This window comes from Hydra vulgaris, chromosome 14 (assembly GCF_038396675.1).
Source record: "Hydra vulgaris chromosome 14, alternate assembly HydraT2T_AEP".
In the NCBI taxonomy this organism is placed as follows: domain Eukaryota; kingdom Metazoa; phylum Cnidaria; class Hydrozoa; order Anthoathecata; family Hydridae; genus Hydra; species Hydra vulgaris.
The window spans coordinates 17,793,786-17,810,912 of NC_088933.1; the positions used below are offsets into that span (position 1 = coordinate 17,793,786).

The 17,127-nt window shown below is 27.8% G+C and overlaps 1 protein-coding gene and 2 long non-coding RNA genes across 3 annotated transcripts in view; 1 reads left to right on the top strand and 2 right to left on the bottom strand.

Moving 5' to 3' along the window:
* LOC100201670 (calcineurin B homologous protein 1) overlaps positions 1–17,127 on the top strand; it is a 73,177-nt gene that overhangs the window by 8,519 nt on the left and 47,531 nt on the right. Inside the window, exon 2 of the long non-coding RNA XR_010643819.1 lies at positions 11,723–11,795. This is a non-coding gene — a long non-coding RNA (calcineurin B homologous protein 1). The remainder of the gene's footprint in view (positions 1–11,722; positions 11,796–17,127) is intronic.
* Positions 6,087–6,646, bottom strand: LOC124806108 (uncharacterized). Its single transcript, XR_010643771.1, has 3 exons — positions 6,506–6,646; positions 6,220–6,307; positions 6,087–6,126 (listed from the first exon to the last, which is right to left on the bottom strand). It is a non-coding gene; the product is annotated as an uncharacterized LOC124806108 (long non-coding RNA).
* LOC136090482 (uncharacterized) lies at positions 6,860–9,311 on the bottom strand. The gene is made up of 2 exons (XM_065817183.1): positions 7,613–9,311; positions 6,860–7,074 (listed from the first exon to the last, which is right to left on the bottom strand). Exons 1-2 carry the CDS (start codon positions 9,309–9,311, stop codon positions 6,860–6,862), a joined length of 1,914 nt encoding a protein of 637 aa, XP_065673255.1.

Below are 17,127 nucleotides of genomic sequence, written 5' to 3' on the forward strand. Positions count from 1 at the left end.
GAGTAAGTATCTAAATAATAAGTTTTATGAGTATATAGTTAAATGGTATAGCAGGCTTGTTTAAATTTAAAAATAATATATATTTTTAAATTTAAACAATTTAAAAATATATATTATTTTTAAATTGTTTAAATATTTATTTTTTCCAAAAAATTGAAAAAAAAATTCTTTAAAAAAATACTGTAATCAGTTTAAAATATTAGTTTTTATTCATTTCATGCTCTGACTAGTCAAGTTAAGAAAAAAGTTTTAAACGATTCTTTGTAGAAATAGAAACAAAATAAAGAAATTAAAGTCATTCCACTGCAATGGAAGATTTAATTTAACTTAATCATAATTTAAAGTAACTTAAAAATTATCTTGTAAAAGATTTTTAGAAAGACTTGGAAAATAGTTTCAAACATTTAAATTTATCGTAAAAAATACATGCCTACATGAAAAAAATTTTTAATATAACATCATTTGTTGATTTACACAAAATGCTTTTATTTTGAACAATCATAATAATTAATATTTTATTTTATTTAAAGCCTTCTTGCAAAAAAAAAAAAAAATCAACTATTAAAAGTTATTCATAGTGTATAAACTTTTTATGTAGCATTTAAGTTGTGTAAACATCAAAACAGTTGTGGTCAATTTGTAAAGAAAAAAAATAAAAATAAGCATGGTCAGTTACAGCGTGCAATCAAATACCATTCCTTTCCAAGCCTGGTATAGTGATAAGTTTTTTTTGATAAGTTATAATTTTTCATTAATGTTGAAAATGATGTCATGCACACTCAAATTCTGTTAACCAGCCTTGAACCTCTTCTTTATCTATTAGGTTAGTGTAAATGTAAACCTGTGTTACATTGTTTCCTGCCTAGGTACTACTCATAGATTTTTGCTTGTGCCTCCTTGATAGTGGCTATGCAATACTTCCTATTATCTTCTAATGAGGGTACAGCTCTAAAACTCATTTTAATGGTTTTGAGGCCGGCTGGTAGTAAGATTTCTTGAGCTCTGTGGTAGCTCTCAGAGAGGCTGATTCCATCAACAGCTGAAAAATATCAGACTATTAACAGTGCCATGTTACGTATGGATGGTGTCCTTGTTAATGCTTTTTGTTTGCATTGTTGAGGCCACAAAAGTAGCCCTACGTTATGACTTTAGATTAATCAACAACTGCATAGCTGGTTGCTTAGTAAGTCATGCTCTATCTATGAAATAGTCAATTTCTCTTTAAACTTAAATCATGCCCTAAGTAAACCAAAGAATTGATTTTAGAATAACTCTTTTTATATAACTTTGACAAATATTTGTAGTTTATGAAGTAACCTTCCATCAGTTGATTCTTGCCTCTTGCAAAATTCACCAGACTTGCTTGCTCTTTGTGAGAGTTATTAAAATTTGGCTGTTCCTTCTTTGATCTTACTATTAATAGGTGTATACATACGCATCAGTTCACCTATTTATCAAGAAATCAGGATTGAATACCTTGATCATTCTTTTATGTGCTTCCGCTTAGCACCTCTTCACTCTATCACCTTTCTCTTTGTTATTCATCGTTCTCACATCATCATGTAATATCTGATCAAATTGTTTATGCCATTTCTTTTTTACTCCTCTGCCAATCTTGCTGTTATTGGTTACTTTAATGCTCATCACACTGAATGACTTAACACTGACACCACTGACCCTGCTGGCACTAAAGCCTATAGTTTCTAGATTTGTGACTGGTTTTCCAGACAATCCTTTACTCCTTGATTTGTGTCTTGCGTGTGACCCTTACTTGTGTTCAGTTTCTGCTTGTTCTCCTTTAAGTGGTTATAAAAAGGTGCTGTCCGATGCTAAACTCCATTATTCTCAGTTCACTAAATCTCATACCTTATCTCAGAAGTAAGGCTCTAAAGGCTTTTTGAAAATCTTTAATAGCATCATTAACAAAAGGTAGATCTAGCATTTCATCACTCATTCATGGAACTGATTTTATTACCTTATATAAGGATAAGGCAGAACCATTTGCAAAGAACTTTTCTTCTAATTCGACTCTTGAATCTTATGGCCATACTCTTTCTTCCATTCCAATTAAACGGGTTAACCCATTTTAAGACATTCACTTCAGCTTCCCTTGCTAAAGTCTCACAGACAGCATTCCCAGTGATGAATCCAGACCTGTTTTGGTACCGTTGGAGCAGTATGGGTGCCCAAAAAGTACTTTTTTATTAATTTTTCTATTGCTTTAATTCTAGAAGATATACCAAGTTTGCTTACAGTAAACAGGTTGAGTTGTTTGAAACTAGATACAAGAAAAAAAAAAAAGATTAAAAGGAGAAGAAAAAGTATAAAAAAGATAAAGAAAAACAATAAATTTATAAATGTTTTTGCAATGACATTTGTAGAGTAAAGGGTTTCAAAGCATGCCCAGTCTGCCACAAAATAAAAAAAATCAGTATGCAGCAAAATATCATGTAGAGTTAATGGAGCGAATCAATAATGATTAAACTTGCAACATCAACCAAAACAAATGCTAAATATAAAAGCAATTTGAATGACAAGGAAAACAATAACATCAATTAGGGATATGTTTTATGTTATTTTGTAATGTAACTTACTGTTTCTGAAAAGAAATTTAGACTTGGTGTATTAATGTTTGTGTTAACCTTAGTACCCCTTAAAAACAAGCATCTACCAAACTAAGTAATGATTAAAAATCATTGTTGCAGCACTGGTTTTAACTAGAGGAGGAGGGGGGCTATCATAAGAACAACCTTACCCCTACCTCCTCATTGCTGAAAAAATAACGTTATCCCCAAATAAACTCTGGGTTTGTCACTGTTTCCTGTCATAGTCTTACAAAACTGTTTTTCAGAACTCTCTCCAATTTTTAAATTATTATTCTCTAAACTATTTACTAAGTGCTTGACCGAGTCTTGTTTTTCTACCTGCTGGGAAATGGCATCTGTAGTTCCAATTTTTAAAAACTCTGGAGATCATTCTAACCTCCCTTCAACTTTATACTCCTGTGTTAAAAAATGTCTTATCTTTTCGATGGCTTAGAACAGGCAGCCAAATCTGATCTCATTTCTGCGGCTTGAATCTGATCTCACTTCTGTAACAGATTGGGGGTTGCAGTGGCTTGTGAGTTTTAACTCGAGCAAAACTCAGTTGTTTATTGCAAACAATTATCTTAATAAAGGAATGTTGACATTCCTTTATTGATGAATGACAACTCTCTCACTGAGTCCACTTCTTTACATCTTTTTGAACTATCCTTCACTACTGACCTCTCATGGAAACCATATATACAATTAATTGCTAAGTTAGCATCTGCTAAGGTTGCTTCTCTCTATTGTGCTTGCTATTTTTTTACTCCTGATTCCATTCTACCTCTACAAGTAACTTATTCACCCTCATATGGAATACTGTTGTCATGTTTGGACTTGTTCTTCAAATGATGCTCTTTCTCTTCTAGACAAAATTCAAAAACACATTTTAAACATAGATCTGGTAAGCTTGAGCCTCTCTCCTATCATCGTAAAGTTACATCTAAAACTCATTCCCGCTTGACTCGTCATTCAGCAAAGTTTCATTATTTACTATATCTGTCCCTGTATGCTCTAAAAACTTTTGTTTGTCTGTTTTTTCCCTTTCACTTCAACCCTTTTTTTTCTAGTAAATTCAAACTTAATAGTGGTTGCTTGCAGCCTTATTGGGAGTGAATAAGAATTTAAAAGAGTTAACTAAATAACGATTATAACCAATTTATAGATTTATTTTTAAATTGTAGTTGTAATTGGCCACACTCTTACGAAAATCGGTTTTTCAAAAAACCAAATTTGGTTTTACGGCTTGTCCCAATAAACGAACCAAATTTGAATATCTAAAAAACCAATTTTTTTTGGTTTTTCAGAAAACCAAAATAATTTGGATTTCTGGAAAACCAATTTGAATATCCAGATAATCAAACCAAGCTGGTTTTCTAGAAAACCAACGCTATTTGGTTTTCTTTATCAAAATTGGTTCGTTTATTAAGACAAGCCGTAAAACCAAAAATTGGTTTTTCAGTAATATCCATAAAATGATATTTTATGTCAAAATTCTTAACGCTTAACACGATTTTTTAATGCATTTATGATTATTTTACTAAACTTGGTTTTTTTTTACAGAATATAAGTAATCGGCCAGAGATTACAATTTAATACAAAAACTAAAGTTTATTAATTTATTACCATATATACTTTTGATACGTATTTATATACATTATATAAATATATGGTGTTATATATAAATCGTATTCTAAATAGAAATATTAATGTACTATGAAACATAATAATATATTACTATATCAATTGAAAAAGAAAAAAATTCTCTATAAAGCAAATAAAAAGCGATAGCGAGTTCAAAAAAATAAACTTGATTTAAAAAAAAGGGTTTGAAACAATGACATTTTTATGTTATTTTTATAATTTATATTAAAAGTTAAAAAAACTGACAATGTTTTGAATGTTGCCAGGAAGTTTACTATTTCGTTCAAAAACGTAATGTTCTAAAAAAAAAAGGTTTTTTGAAGTTTCTTTGGATACGCGATATCAAATATATAATAGGAACAGATGACAAGAGCCAAGCCACAAGTTATTTTAAAAATACTACAACAAATATAAAATATAAGTGTTGACTTTGATTGTAAACTGTTTGAGTTTTTAAATAATAAAAGTTGAACTCAATTTTTAATCAAATAAATGAATATTAAAACGATTTAAATGATATAATGCTATACAATCTTTTAAATGAATATAATAATCAACAAAATTTACTAGCGTCATAGTGAACAAAAGTGCTTCTTTATCACAAAAAATGCTTGGAAGAATTAACGCATGAAGGTTTTTCATTGTCGCTAAAAATAAGAAAAATAAAATAAAAATTACAAAATTAGAGTAATAATTCAATAATTTTAATGTTAAATTAACAATTATTACCATCACTAATCTCATCCAGTACCCCATTGCACAATGTTGTCCATCGAGCTAACAAAGGTTTTTTTAAATCTATCAACTTCTTTATTCCCTCCTTCATTCTACCCAATAATAACAAGCAGTTATTATCAATATCTTTATTTAAGAAAAAAAAAAGTTATTATCAATATCTTTATTTGTAATAGGTCTAGCTGCTGCAAAAAGCTAATAATAAAACAAAGAAAATGACATCACAACGCCATTAAATTAAGTAAAAAAAAGGCTGACTCCCACCCTACCATTGCAAGGGCTATTCTAAAAAAATTTGGGAAACAATACCCAGGAGCTGCATGAATATGCGATTTAGCAGAAAAATATATATTTACAGACTTTGAAAAAAACAACACAGACTAATAAAAAATTAAAGTTCAATAATAACAGAAAAAATTAATCTTGATTTTCCCAGGCCAAGGAAGTAAAAATATTTTTAATAATACAACTAATAGTCTAATTTAGTTTTATTATAATTTCAATTTTGTTAGGTATTTTTAATATAGTTTATGTTTATTTAAAGTATATTTCTTTATAAAAGTAACAAGGCAAATGAAATTTGTTATTTCAAGAATTGTGTGAAGTCGCTATTAAGTTCATATAATGGGCAAATTATAGCTCAATTCAGGAACGCTGTGGTTGCAGACAACAGACAACATTATCAGAGCAATATAAATACAAAAGAGTTCTTTCATTTTGACGTATATTTTAATGCCTCGATTGACAAGACAATCTGGTGAGCCAAAAATTCATTATCAGGGCACAGTTTCGGACACTCATCAACCATGCTTTTTATAACATCTTGAGTTATACCATCGTCCACATTCTATAATACAATAATTAAAATATGGTAAGTAGTTTTTTATAGATTTATGCAAACCGGTTAAATGATACAACAAAATTTATGTATTTTCTCATATAAACATATATGCTGTGAAATCATGCTTACCTTATCACTTGAGTGATGACAGTGACGTTTTGCTGAGCAAAGATTAGTAGCCTCATTCAGCAAGTCAGATTTCCGCTTACGGCCAGAATTAACTCTAGAGTACTTTATCTTAAACTGTGCCACTTGCTCATCATTGAGAAGAGGTTGTCTAGGGCGCTTAAATTTTGCTTTCAACAAATGCACAAGAAGTTCCTGACAATAAAATAAAAGAAAAAACTTCTTTAGCTATAAAATTTTGTAACACCATTGATATTATAAGTTTTAATTATACAGTTAACTACTCACAGAGCCATTGCAGTGATGAGGTTTAAGTGAAGGATACCTTAGAAAAAGCTCATTTGCTATTTCATAGAAGTTACTTGTACTTGGAAATCTATAAAGCATTTTATTTGGTGAAAAGCAATAAATTACTTCATTCAATTTTTATTATTATTGAAATATATTATATGTTAAGAAATATAAAATAGCAGCATTTTAACATTTTAATACTGGTGATAAATAATGTTTTCTTTTAAAATTAGAAAATTCAATTATATGAACTTATAATTTAAACAGCAAACAAAATACTTACAACCCATACTGTTGCCTAATGATATCAAATAGAAAATCCATAATATATTCCTTTAGTTTTGATATTTTTGGATGACTAAAATTAATTTCTTTTCTTTCCACAGCAGCAAGGAGAAGAGGTGGCAATGTAAGTTTATCTGACTGAATACTAAAAATAAAGTCAAAGTCCAATTAAATTATGCCCTTTTTATGTTATAGTAGCGTGAAAGTGTGCATGCATATACAAAGTATTGGCTAAATACATTGTATCAATTTAATTATTGTTTGTTTGTTTAATAATATTAAATTTTAAATAAGATAACATTTAAAGAAAAATAAACATAGTTATAAATATTTACAAATAAAAAAACATAACTTACAAAGGCTCAGAAATAGCTGGTGCCTCGTTACGAACAGGTGACACTGTAAAACTTACATCACAGTTTAACGTAGGTGACGAAGATCTTACACATATAACATTCTTTGATGCTAATTCTTTCTTAAAAAGAATGCTGTCTTTAATTGGAGGAATTTGTTCCTTTAACATAAAATCATTTATTTCGTTAATAACCGAACCATCAATATCTTCATCTGTATAAGTTATATAATGTTATAATAACAATACTATAATATTAAAAAAAAACATAACCTTACTGAATAAATGTTCAAAATGTTTAAATTGGAATGAAAGGTTTGAAAACTATGCATAAATGTTTAATATGTTTAAAATTTAATATGTTTAACATTATTATATATTTGCTGTGCTATTATATTTTTATTATAAAATAGATCAAAGATTGGTACTATGTGTTATATTGAACCAATTCTTGTATAAACCAATTTATATTATATAAAAATTAGATAAAACACTTTTAATTGTCAAAATCAGTCAAAATCAACAAAAAAATTGTTTAGTTTTAATTAGTTAAACTAACAACAGTAATACATATAAATGTAATATTATTTTATTGCCAAACTACGTAAAGTAACTAAAAGTTGTCCATCAGACATTAAATATCCATCCAAGGGTTCATGGGATACTTCTTGTCCAGAAAGAATTACAACCCAAGAAGATATTTCAATCAGATTATAAGCATGGGAATAAAAAATAAAATTTTCACAAGAACACCGTTTTCCACACAAGAGCCATAAACCATTAATATTAAGGATATAAGTGACATAAAAACAGGAGTACCATCATCTAGAATGTTAAGAACAATGAAGTCACCAGTTTGGTAGGAATAATGATTCACTGAAACATTTGTAACTTTCCACATTTGAGTGTTTTGATCAAGTAAAAAGTTAGTTATAAGTTTTATTTGAAGACCATCAGGTAATGAAGTTAATGATATAATAATACCATTTCTTTGATTGTGTTGCTCAATTCTCATAAAATCAACTGAATTTAATTCACAGCACTGGCCCATTTGATGGCGCTTTGAAAATATATAAGTGATATTTTTAAAATTAGAAACAACACGAGAAAGACAATTAAAGTAGTTGTGCTTGGCTTCAAACCGCATGCACCATAAATGTCGCAAAGGTCCATAAAGTTCAATCTGTCTGGGATAATGCACCATGTAGTGCATTTTGGGAATAAAATTTCCTGGCCATATATCCACAAAAGAATTAGCAAATGATGCAATCATATAAGCTAAATGTCCTAGAGAATCTCTTTTAATAATTGGTGAAAATATGATATCAGCTATATTTCTTAGTTCAAGATATACCAACCAGTAAGCAGGGCAATCATCACTAAAACTGGATATGTAACCAAATATTATAATTGGCAGACATCTAAAAAAACACCACAATTCAGATGCTTTTCCAATTATACGACCCTTCTTAGACATAACTGATGCACTTAGAGGCACTGGTTTACTTTTTTTATCATTAAATCCAAATGAAAAATTACATATTTCATAATTAAGTTGCTTAAGAGAAATAATATTATGTGATATTAATTTTTGGATAACTAGTTTCAAAACCATAGAAACTATTCCTTCTAAGAAATCATGGTGGATGTCAGGCGGAAAACTTTCCAAAACATTAAAAAATGGTAATTTATTCAAGTAACATGATTGATTTATTCCATAAACAGATTTGTTAGCAGGAAATTTATTTATTGCATTCAACTGTTGATTGTAGTTATCATCTGTTCTTAAATAACAGTCAGTGTGATATTCTTTTAGCCTCATTGTTTTAAAATGAACTAGACAGGTTCGACACACCCTACCCGAACTAAAACAACAGCGAAAACCTGCTAGTGCATGAGCACCTAAGTTGTCAGCTGAAACTATTGCAAGACTAACTTTAAATGATTGACTAATATTATTAGTTTTTAAAATAATCCCATTGTTGCTTAACTCTATAAGTTCATCAATTAATTGTTTCATAATTTCAGCATAAGATGTTTTCTTTAAAACATTAGAACGGACTAATGCAGCTAAATGAACTTGAGACATTTGAGAGTGATAGCGTGGATGCAAATTTCCAATAGTGTAATAAATACCAATAATTTTATGTTTGCCTCTCTTGGAACCTAGAGGATTAACAGATTCAAACTCATCTATGAACAAATGAATACGAATTACAGTTGGATCAGTAGAAAACAAAGGATGTTTTTTAATAATTTCTCCATCATGGAAATCACTTAAATTGTCTTTATCATTGTCTTGAATTGCAATTTTACTTAAATAATTACCAAATTCATTGAAAACCTCTTCATTTGAAAGTATTTTTTCAAGATTACGTTTCAATTTAATATAATGGAATTTATGAATTTTATTATTTGTATCAACAATTTTAATTTCTATCGGCTCAACCATAGAAAGAGTATTTTTACAAAATTTAACTAGTTGATATTCACTCAAAAAAATGAGAAAAGACATCACACAGAAGGTCACTATAAAAAATACTTTTAAGTGTAGCATCTATTGGCACTGATAAGCACTTTTCAATGACATCGTTGTATGATGTCAAAAAAGTTTGAAACAGTTCTTTAAAATCAGACTCAATGTGAACTTGGCTGGAAACTACATGTTTTTCTCGCAACTTTAGAAACATTAACCCAACACAATATTTTAATTCAGACACAATCTTTAAAAAAAGAGAGTGATTATCAACTACTACATTAGAAGTGTCACAACTTAAAACTAATTCTTCTTTATCAACAACAGATTTGCAATGATTATTACCTTTTTGTTTTAAACCATAAACTTATGAGAACGGTAGACATGTTTACGAAAGCTATTTATATTATAAAATGTTTTTTTGCAATTTGTATAACAGCATTCTACATTAAAGTTAAAATCATGACTGTGAAAAACCGTTAAATGTCTCAACAACTTAGAGAGGGTAATGGTTGTAAGGTGGCAAATAGAGCAAAAAAGTGTATTTTCCATGTTGCAAAATAAGATTTCAAAAAATTATATAATACCTTTAAAAGCACATATATAATTAGTTAGTCCAATTGAATCTAGCCAACTGCAACAATCCAATAAACTCCATAATTTAACGTTTGCCTAAAAAAGAGTTAAATAACTTTGAATTTCAATTTTTTATTAGAGAATATTGGGACAATAATTATAAGATATAATTTATAACTTATAATACATGCAAATTACGGTTTCAAGATATATATATATATATATATATATATATATATATATATATATATATATATATATATATATATATATATATATTATATATATATATATAGCTATATATATATAATATCATATATATATCATAATATGCTTTCATATATTTTCATATGCTAAATATACATGTTTTCATTTTCAAAATTATTGCTCAGCAATATATATATTGCTTTATATAATTTTGAAAATTAAAATGTTTGATAGAGATGTAGTTTATAAAAAAAAGTACATACAGGTAAAAATATATTCGAAGCCATTAGTTTAATAAATTTATCCAACGACTAATCTGACAGTGAAATTAAAGATAGTACACTGAACTTGTCATGAATTCTATAACTAACGAAGAAATGACAGACATTATGTCCTGCGCTTGTTTAAAACTAGTATGGAAGCTATAAGTAAACAACCAATCAAATTTAAAGATGATAGATGAAATTCTGGAAAACCAAAAATTAAAAAAAAATCTGAAAAACCAATAGTTTTTCAAATTTGAATTGTTGGAAAACCAATTTATTTTATTTTCTCTTGCGAAAAACCAAATCATTTTTTGTATATCCCGTAAAACCATTGGGTTTTCTGGGAAACCAATCGATTTTCTAGATAATCAGTGAAAAGCCGATTTTCGTAAGAGTGCAAGATATATGAGCACTGATTGCTTACTAACTTTAATACAGTGGTGAATTTTTTTATAAACAGAGCACTGCCCAAAGCCTTTAATAATAGTGTACTAATAAAAGTCTCTAAAATATTATTTCCTTGGTCATCCATGCTTGATCCAACAATGTTTTCATAAATACTTAATCATAAACACTTAAAATGGTATAAAAATATTGATTTACTGACAGTGAAATTAAAGATAGTACACTGAACTTGTCATGAATTCTATAACTAACGAAGAAATGACAGACATTATGTCCTGCGCTTGTTTAAAACTAGTATGGAAGCTATAAGTAAACAACCAATCAAATTTAAAGATGATAGATGAAATTCTGGAAAACCAAAAATTAAAAAAAAATCTGAAAAACCAATAGTTTTTCAAATTTGAATTGTTGGAAAACCAATTTATTTTATTTTCTCTTGCGAAAAACCAAATCATTTTTTGTATATCCCGTAAAACCATTGGGTTTTCTGGGAAACCAATCGATTTTCTAGATAATCAGTGAAAAGCCGATTTTCGTAAGAGTGCAAGATATATGAGCACTGATTGCTTACTAACTTTAATACAGTGGTGAATTTTTTTATAAACAGAGCACTGCCCAAAGCCTTTAATAATAGTGTACTAATAAAAGTCTCTAAAATATTATTTCCTTGGTCATCCATGCTTGATCCAACAATGTTTTCATAAATACTTAATCATAAACACTTAAAATGGTATAAAAATATTGATTTACTACCCATTATTTTATTTATATATTATTTATTTATATATCATTGAACAGAAACTGTAACTATATAATAAATTGTTTTATTTACATATCTTCTATTGTCTTGTATGTATATCTTTCAATGTCTTATATATATATATATATATATATATATATATATTATAGTATTATTATAAACTTTATTTTTAGTTACTGCAAATCAAATCAAGCGGTTGTATAGCAGATTCTGCAATCTTGATAAGGGAAACAAAGCATTTTTAAGGTTTAGTCTTTATAAAAGTTTACTCCAATAGTTAATTGACATCTAATAAATATCATCATGGTTTTTATTATTTAAAAAGTATAAACCACTAAAAATACTGCTTTACTCAGGATGTTTTGTTGTTGCTGAATCTTTTTTTGTGTGATAAAAACTCTTTTAATTCCGCTATTACTTTAAAACACAAGGAAATAAATTTCTTTTTTAACAACCAATGCATAGCTATAAAAAACAGCAGTTTTTCATGTTTAACATTGTTTTCTCCACAGAGTGGAAAAAGTGAGGCTAATTTTTGTTAAAAAAAAGTCTATAGGAAGGGACTCAAGACACTGTTTATTACTTTTATAACAATATGAACTAGGTTATTCCATACGAAATCACCTAGTTTTTCAAAAGTGCTCTAGGGTGCCACATCAAATTTGCTTCAAATTTTGACCACCTACAGTTTTTATGAAAAAACAAAATCCTGGAAAATTTCAGCTTGATTGAGCAAACCATTCAAAAGTTATAATTCAACCAATATTGTCCAAAATCAGAAAAATTGAGTATTTCGAGCTCACAGTAGATTTTTTTGATTTTTAGTAGTTCTTAACTTTTCAAATAAAAAAGATGATCACCTGAAATTTTTTACAGTAGCAGTTTTCAAATAATTAGAAAAAAAAACTTTTTAAAAAAAGTTTTCAAATTCTTTAAAATAATTTTTTAATAAAAAAACAACCTGAAGCTGACATTTTATGGTAAAAACTTAAAAATGGCCATACAAGAGTAAATATATATATACAAGCCTTCCCGGTAAGCGCGTGCAGTCGTACGCCTTGTTAGTCCACATTTAAAGTAATTTTTTTAGATAACTTGACCACGTTTTTATACAGTAAGCGTTTTGAGAATTTGCCGCAAAATAAACATATAAGCACCTACAAGAATAAAACAGCAATACTCAAAGAAAGGAAACAAGTACTATACAAAGTAGAATATCTAAACAAAAAAACTAAGAAAAAGAGTATAACGAAATAAAAACATTTTTTGATATAGAATTTATTTGCGACTTGTGTCTGTCAGTATATTAAGGAAATACTTTATTATTTGCGCTATAAATAAGGACAATTTTAAAATTTGTTTTTTCAAATGCTTTTGCTAAACTTTACTGTTTTTATCAATGCACAGGAAAGCAAGAAAACTGATTGCTGTTTAGTTGTAAAAAAATTTTTTATTCTTAACAATTTTTCATTTAAAATAATAAAAAATCATAAATACTAATGTTCAAATATAAAATATTTAGTTGTTTTCACTACCCTTATTGAAATAGTCTTCACTTATGTTAGTTTCTCCAAATTGTGCATTTAAACCCAAAAGTTTATTTTCTGATGAACTTTTGTTATCAATGCTTAAAAATCTGCATTATTATATTACTGAACTTTTTTAGCAAAACTTTTAGGAGCTTATTTAAAACATTTTTTTAAGTTTTTAAATACTTTTATTCAAACAGAGCAATCGTTATTTTCATCATCTCTAGTAATTCCTCTTAATGTTGAAAATTGGGCTATGTAAAGGAATCAATTTTAGACAGGCATCAAGTATTGTAAATACATTTAAAAAAGAAACTATGACATTCTTTTATTTAACTTCTTCTTTCATTACAAAATTTATTAATCAAATAATATATTTTATGAATAAATAAAAATTTGTTTTCTGATTATCCTATTATATAAGTATTGAGAAAAAATGTCAAATATAGTAAAAACATTTTTTAAAACTAAAAGATGTGAAAACGAATAAGCGTAAAAAAAAAAATTAACAAAGTTTCTCCTAGTTGTAAAGTACATAACAAATAAGTTTCATAAAAATTGTGAATAAATTGCATATCAAAACTTTTAATTATTGTTATAAAATATAATATGTTTTTTTCCTCGACTTGTATCAAATTCTGTTGCTAAAAATAACAAAAACCCTAAAAAAAAAAATTCAAAAGTTGTATAAAATTTTATAAAAAAAATTATTGCTTTTTTAATTTTTTTATTTTTATTTATTAAATTTTTCTAATTTTATCTAATTAAAATTTGATATTTTGCTACAATTTTGTTTCCTTTTTTTTTATATAGTTTTTTTTTCTCAGTAAAAAAGTTAAGCTTTTTGCTGCAAATTGAAGCGCTTTAAAAGTTACAAAATGAGAACTGCCATGGCCAGTGTGCCTAAATTACTTTAATCGTACAAGGCTTGCAACCGCACACACTTCCCAGTAAAGCTTATATTTTTTATAATATATATATATATATATATATATATATATATATATATATATATATATATATATTATATATATATATATATATATATATATATATATATATATATGTATATATGTATATATATATGTATATATATATATATATATATATATATATATATATATATATATATATATATATATATATATGTATATATATATATATATGTATACATATATATATATATATATACATATTTATATATATATATATATATATATATATATATATATATATATATATATATATATATATATATATATATATATATATAAGACATTATATCTCAATTTTTAATTAAATTTTGGTTTATGAAATATTTAAAATTCATTTAAAACAGGGTAAAAATAGTTAAAATAGTCCTTACATTTCTCAGCACCAGAAATGACTTTTGACTGTAAAAATTGCTTTAACTCTGTATTGTCATATGTAAGAAAATGGTAATAAAAATAATGATTTATGTGATAATTTATTTATAATATATTAAAGATTTATTTTAATTACATTTCTGACTTTACTTGAAAAGTCATAATATCTTTAGTAACAGAATATATATTAAGTAAATGTCACTATTTATTGAAAGTACTGTTTTGTAAAAAATAGTTTGGTGTTTGTCAAAAGATTATGTTAAGTAGTAATTAACACTAAAAACCTGATCTACAAAATAAGAGCCAGGGAGAACCTACAGTTGTAAAATTTGCTACAGCTCTACCATAATTCCATATTTAAATTAAAAGAAAATATCACAAATTTGGAACTTATTTTTTTTACATTTGACTTAATATAGCTTTAAGCTGATTAATTTCTAAATTTTTTTAAGTCTTTTTTTATTTTTGGTATGGGCAATGACTAAAAAAAATTCAAAAACAAATATATTGCAAAAATATATACTCAAATTTGTATTAATTGAAAACTTTTTGAAAATCCAGAAAAACTAAAAGTTGAAAGAAATATCTGGAATTCCGGATATATCTGGAAAAAGTCCCTGAAGATAAGATTTGTCAATTAAAGACTTTAAGTCCTTGCAAACAATAGAGATTATTGATTGGACAATTGTTTAAGAGGTCATTTAAGTGTTCACTAGAGTTTTTAAAAATTGAAACCACAGATGCCATTTTCCAGCAGCAGAAAAACAAGAATCAGTGAAGCGATGAATGTTTTCAGGACCACAAGAATTAAGAATGTTGTCTTGACTACAAGCAGTAGATTTGTTTAGAAGTGAAAAAACTTTAGCGATAGAAGCTAATAGAATCTCTGGAATGAATAGGAAAAGTGTGGCCAAGAGATTTTTTTTTTTTTTTTTGTTATTCACCTCCTCAAGGCCGATAAAGCCACTACAGATGAGGAGACTTCTTAATAGTGGTTATAACCCTCTTTCAACCCTATAACTTCAAAAAAAACACGAACCTTGACGGACAAGGCTGCTGCACGGAATAACAAGTTGAGCGCGGTACTACTAGGGACGTGGTAGTGATCGAACTCGGAATCTCTCGCTTATGAAGTGAGCGCTTTACCACTACACCACTACCACATGATTTTGATTTAAAAGATTTAAGAGATTTTGATTTAAAAGATTTAAGAAAAAAGATTTAAGAGTCCAATAAGTGGCATAGTTCTTTGCAAATAGTTCTGTTTCAAATAGCCCTTAAAATAAGTAATAAGGTCAGACCTATGTTGGACTTACCTTTGTAAACTGCACTGTTCAAGCTGTATACTTTTGTACTTTCATGTTGTTGTATCAGATTCCGTACCCCAAAATATCGTAAGGTACATGTTTTCTGCTTTCACAGAATGGCTAAAATTATCAAAGTTACTAAATGTCCACCTATAATCAAAGTTATAATAATCTAAATAATCTGCCAATAACTGACCTGTTATTGGCAGTTTAAATTGTTATTCTTTTTTTTTCTTTTCTTTCAGTTATCAATAAGACTGCATTAGCAGTCTTACTGATAATTGAAATTCAGGAAGTTAAGTGATATTGTTACTGATTAGCAATGCCAGTGCCGTGCCAGACAGCTGATGCCCCCTCTTCCAAAAAATAAAGTTGGTTTTGGTCTCCACACTATGTATGAAAAGCTGAGATAAAAGACAGAACATGTTAGTATTACTCATTTAACATGCATGATCAGATGATATAGAAAGTTGATTTTTTTTAACTACCTGCTACAAAACTTTATTTATAAAGATGAATCAAAAAGAAGCAGTTTAGTATTACAACAATGCCAATAAGTTAAACTGTTATTAATTGAGATTCAACCAATAGTTTTCAACGAACTTTTGAGTCTGCAAAGACCTCAATAAGGTGGTCACAGTTTATTGTCCAGGCACAGGCACTTTCTGTTGAGAGTATGGCTAGAGAAGACAGCTGGTCTTGCATCATTTAATGAAGCTTTTTTCAGCAGTAATCAACAAAACACGGAGTGCAATTGCAACATTGAGATACTCCTCCTGGAGACATTTGCTGTTGATATAATTCAGAAAATGTATTGCAGTTTTGAGCTTTTCCTCATTTTCCAAAACTAGATAAATAAATCACTTCGACTATCTCCATTTCAAATGGATCTATATATTGTGAAAATTCTGGTACTTCGTCAAAAGGGTGTTGTATGCTTGAAAGAGACTTATCTGATTGAACAGAAATAGAAATACAGCAGCCACATCATGTGTTTGTTGAAAACGCTCCCATACAGACTGTAAAGCTTGGTCCACAAGCACAAAGAAAAATTCAGTTTTGAACTGTGATTGTGGCGTTTGACTACCGCTTTAATTGTCTCCTTCATAATCAAATATTTTATTCATCCTGCTGGTGCAAATTGATGGAAAAATTCTTGGAATGTTTAGTTCTTTACAGGCTGTGGTCTCAGCACTTGAGATTCCATTCTCGATACTTTTCTAAAAATGCCTCAGTTGCTCTGATTTCATTTTCCATGACATCTAGGGAGATACCAAAGGATTGGATCATCTTGCTTGTTTTATTTACTTGGAATATAATGTCATACCAGATGACAATAGACAAAAGAAATGCCCAGTCTGAAATATATGTTATC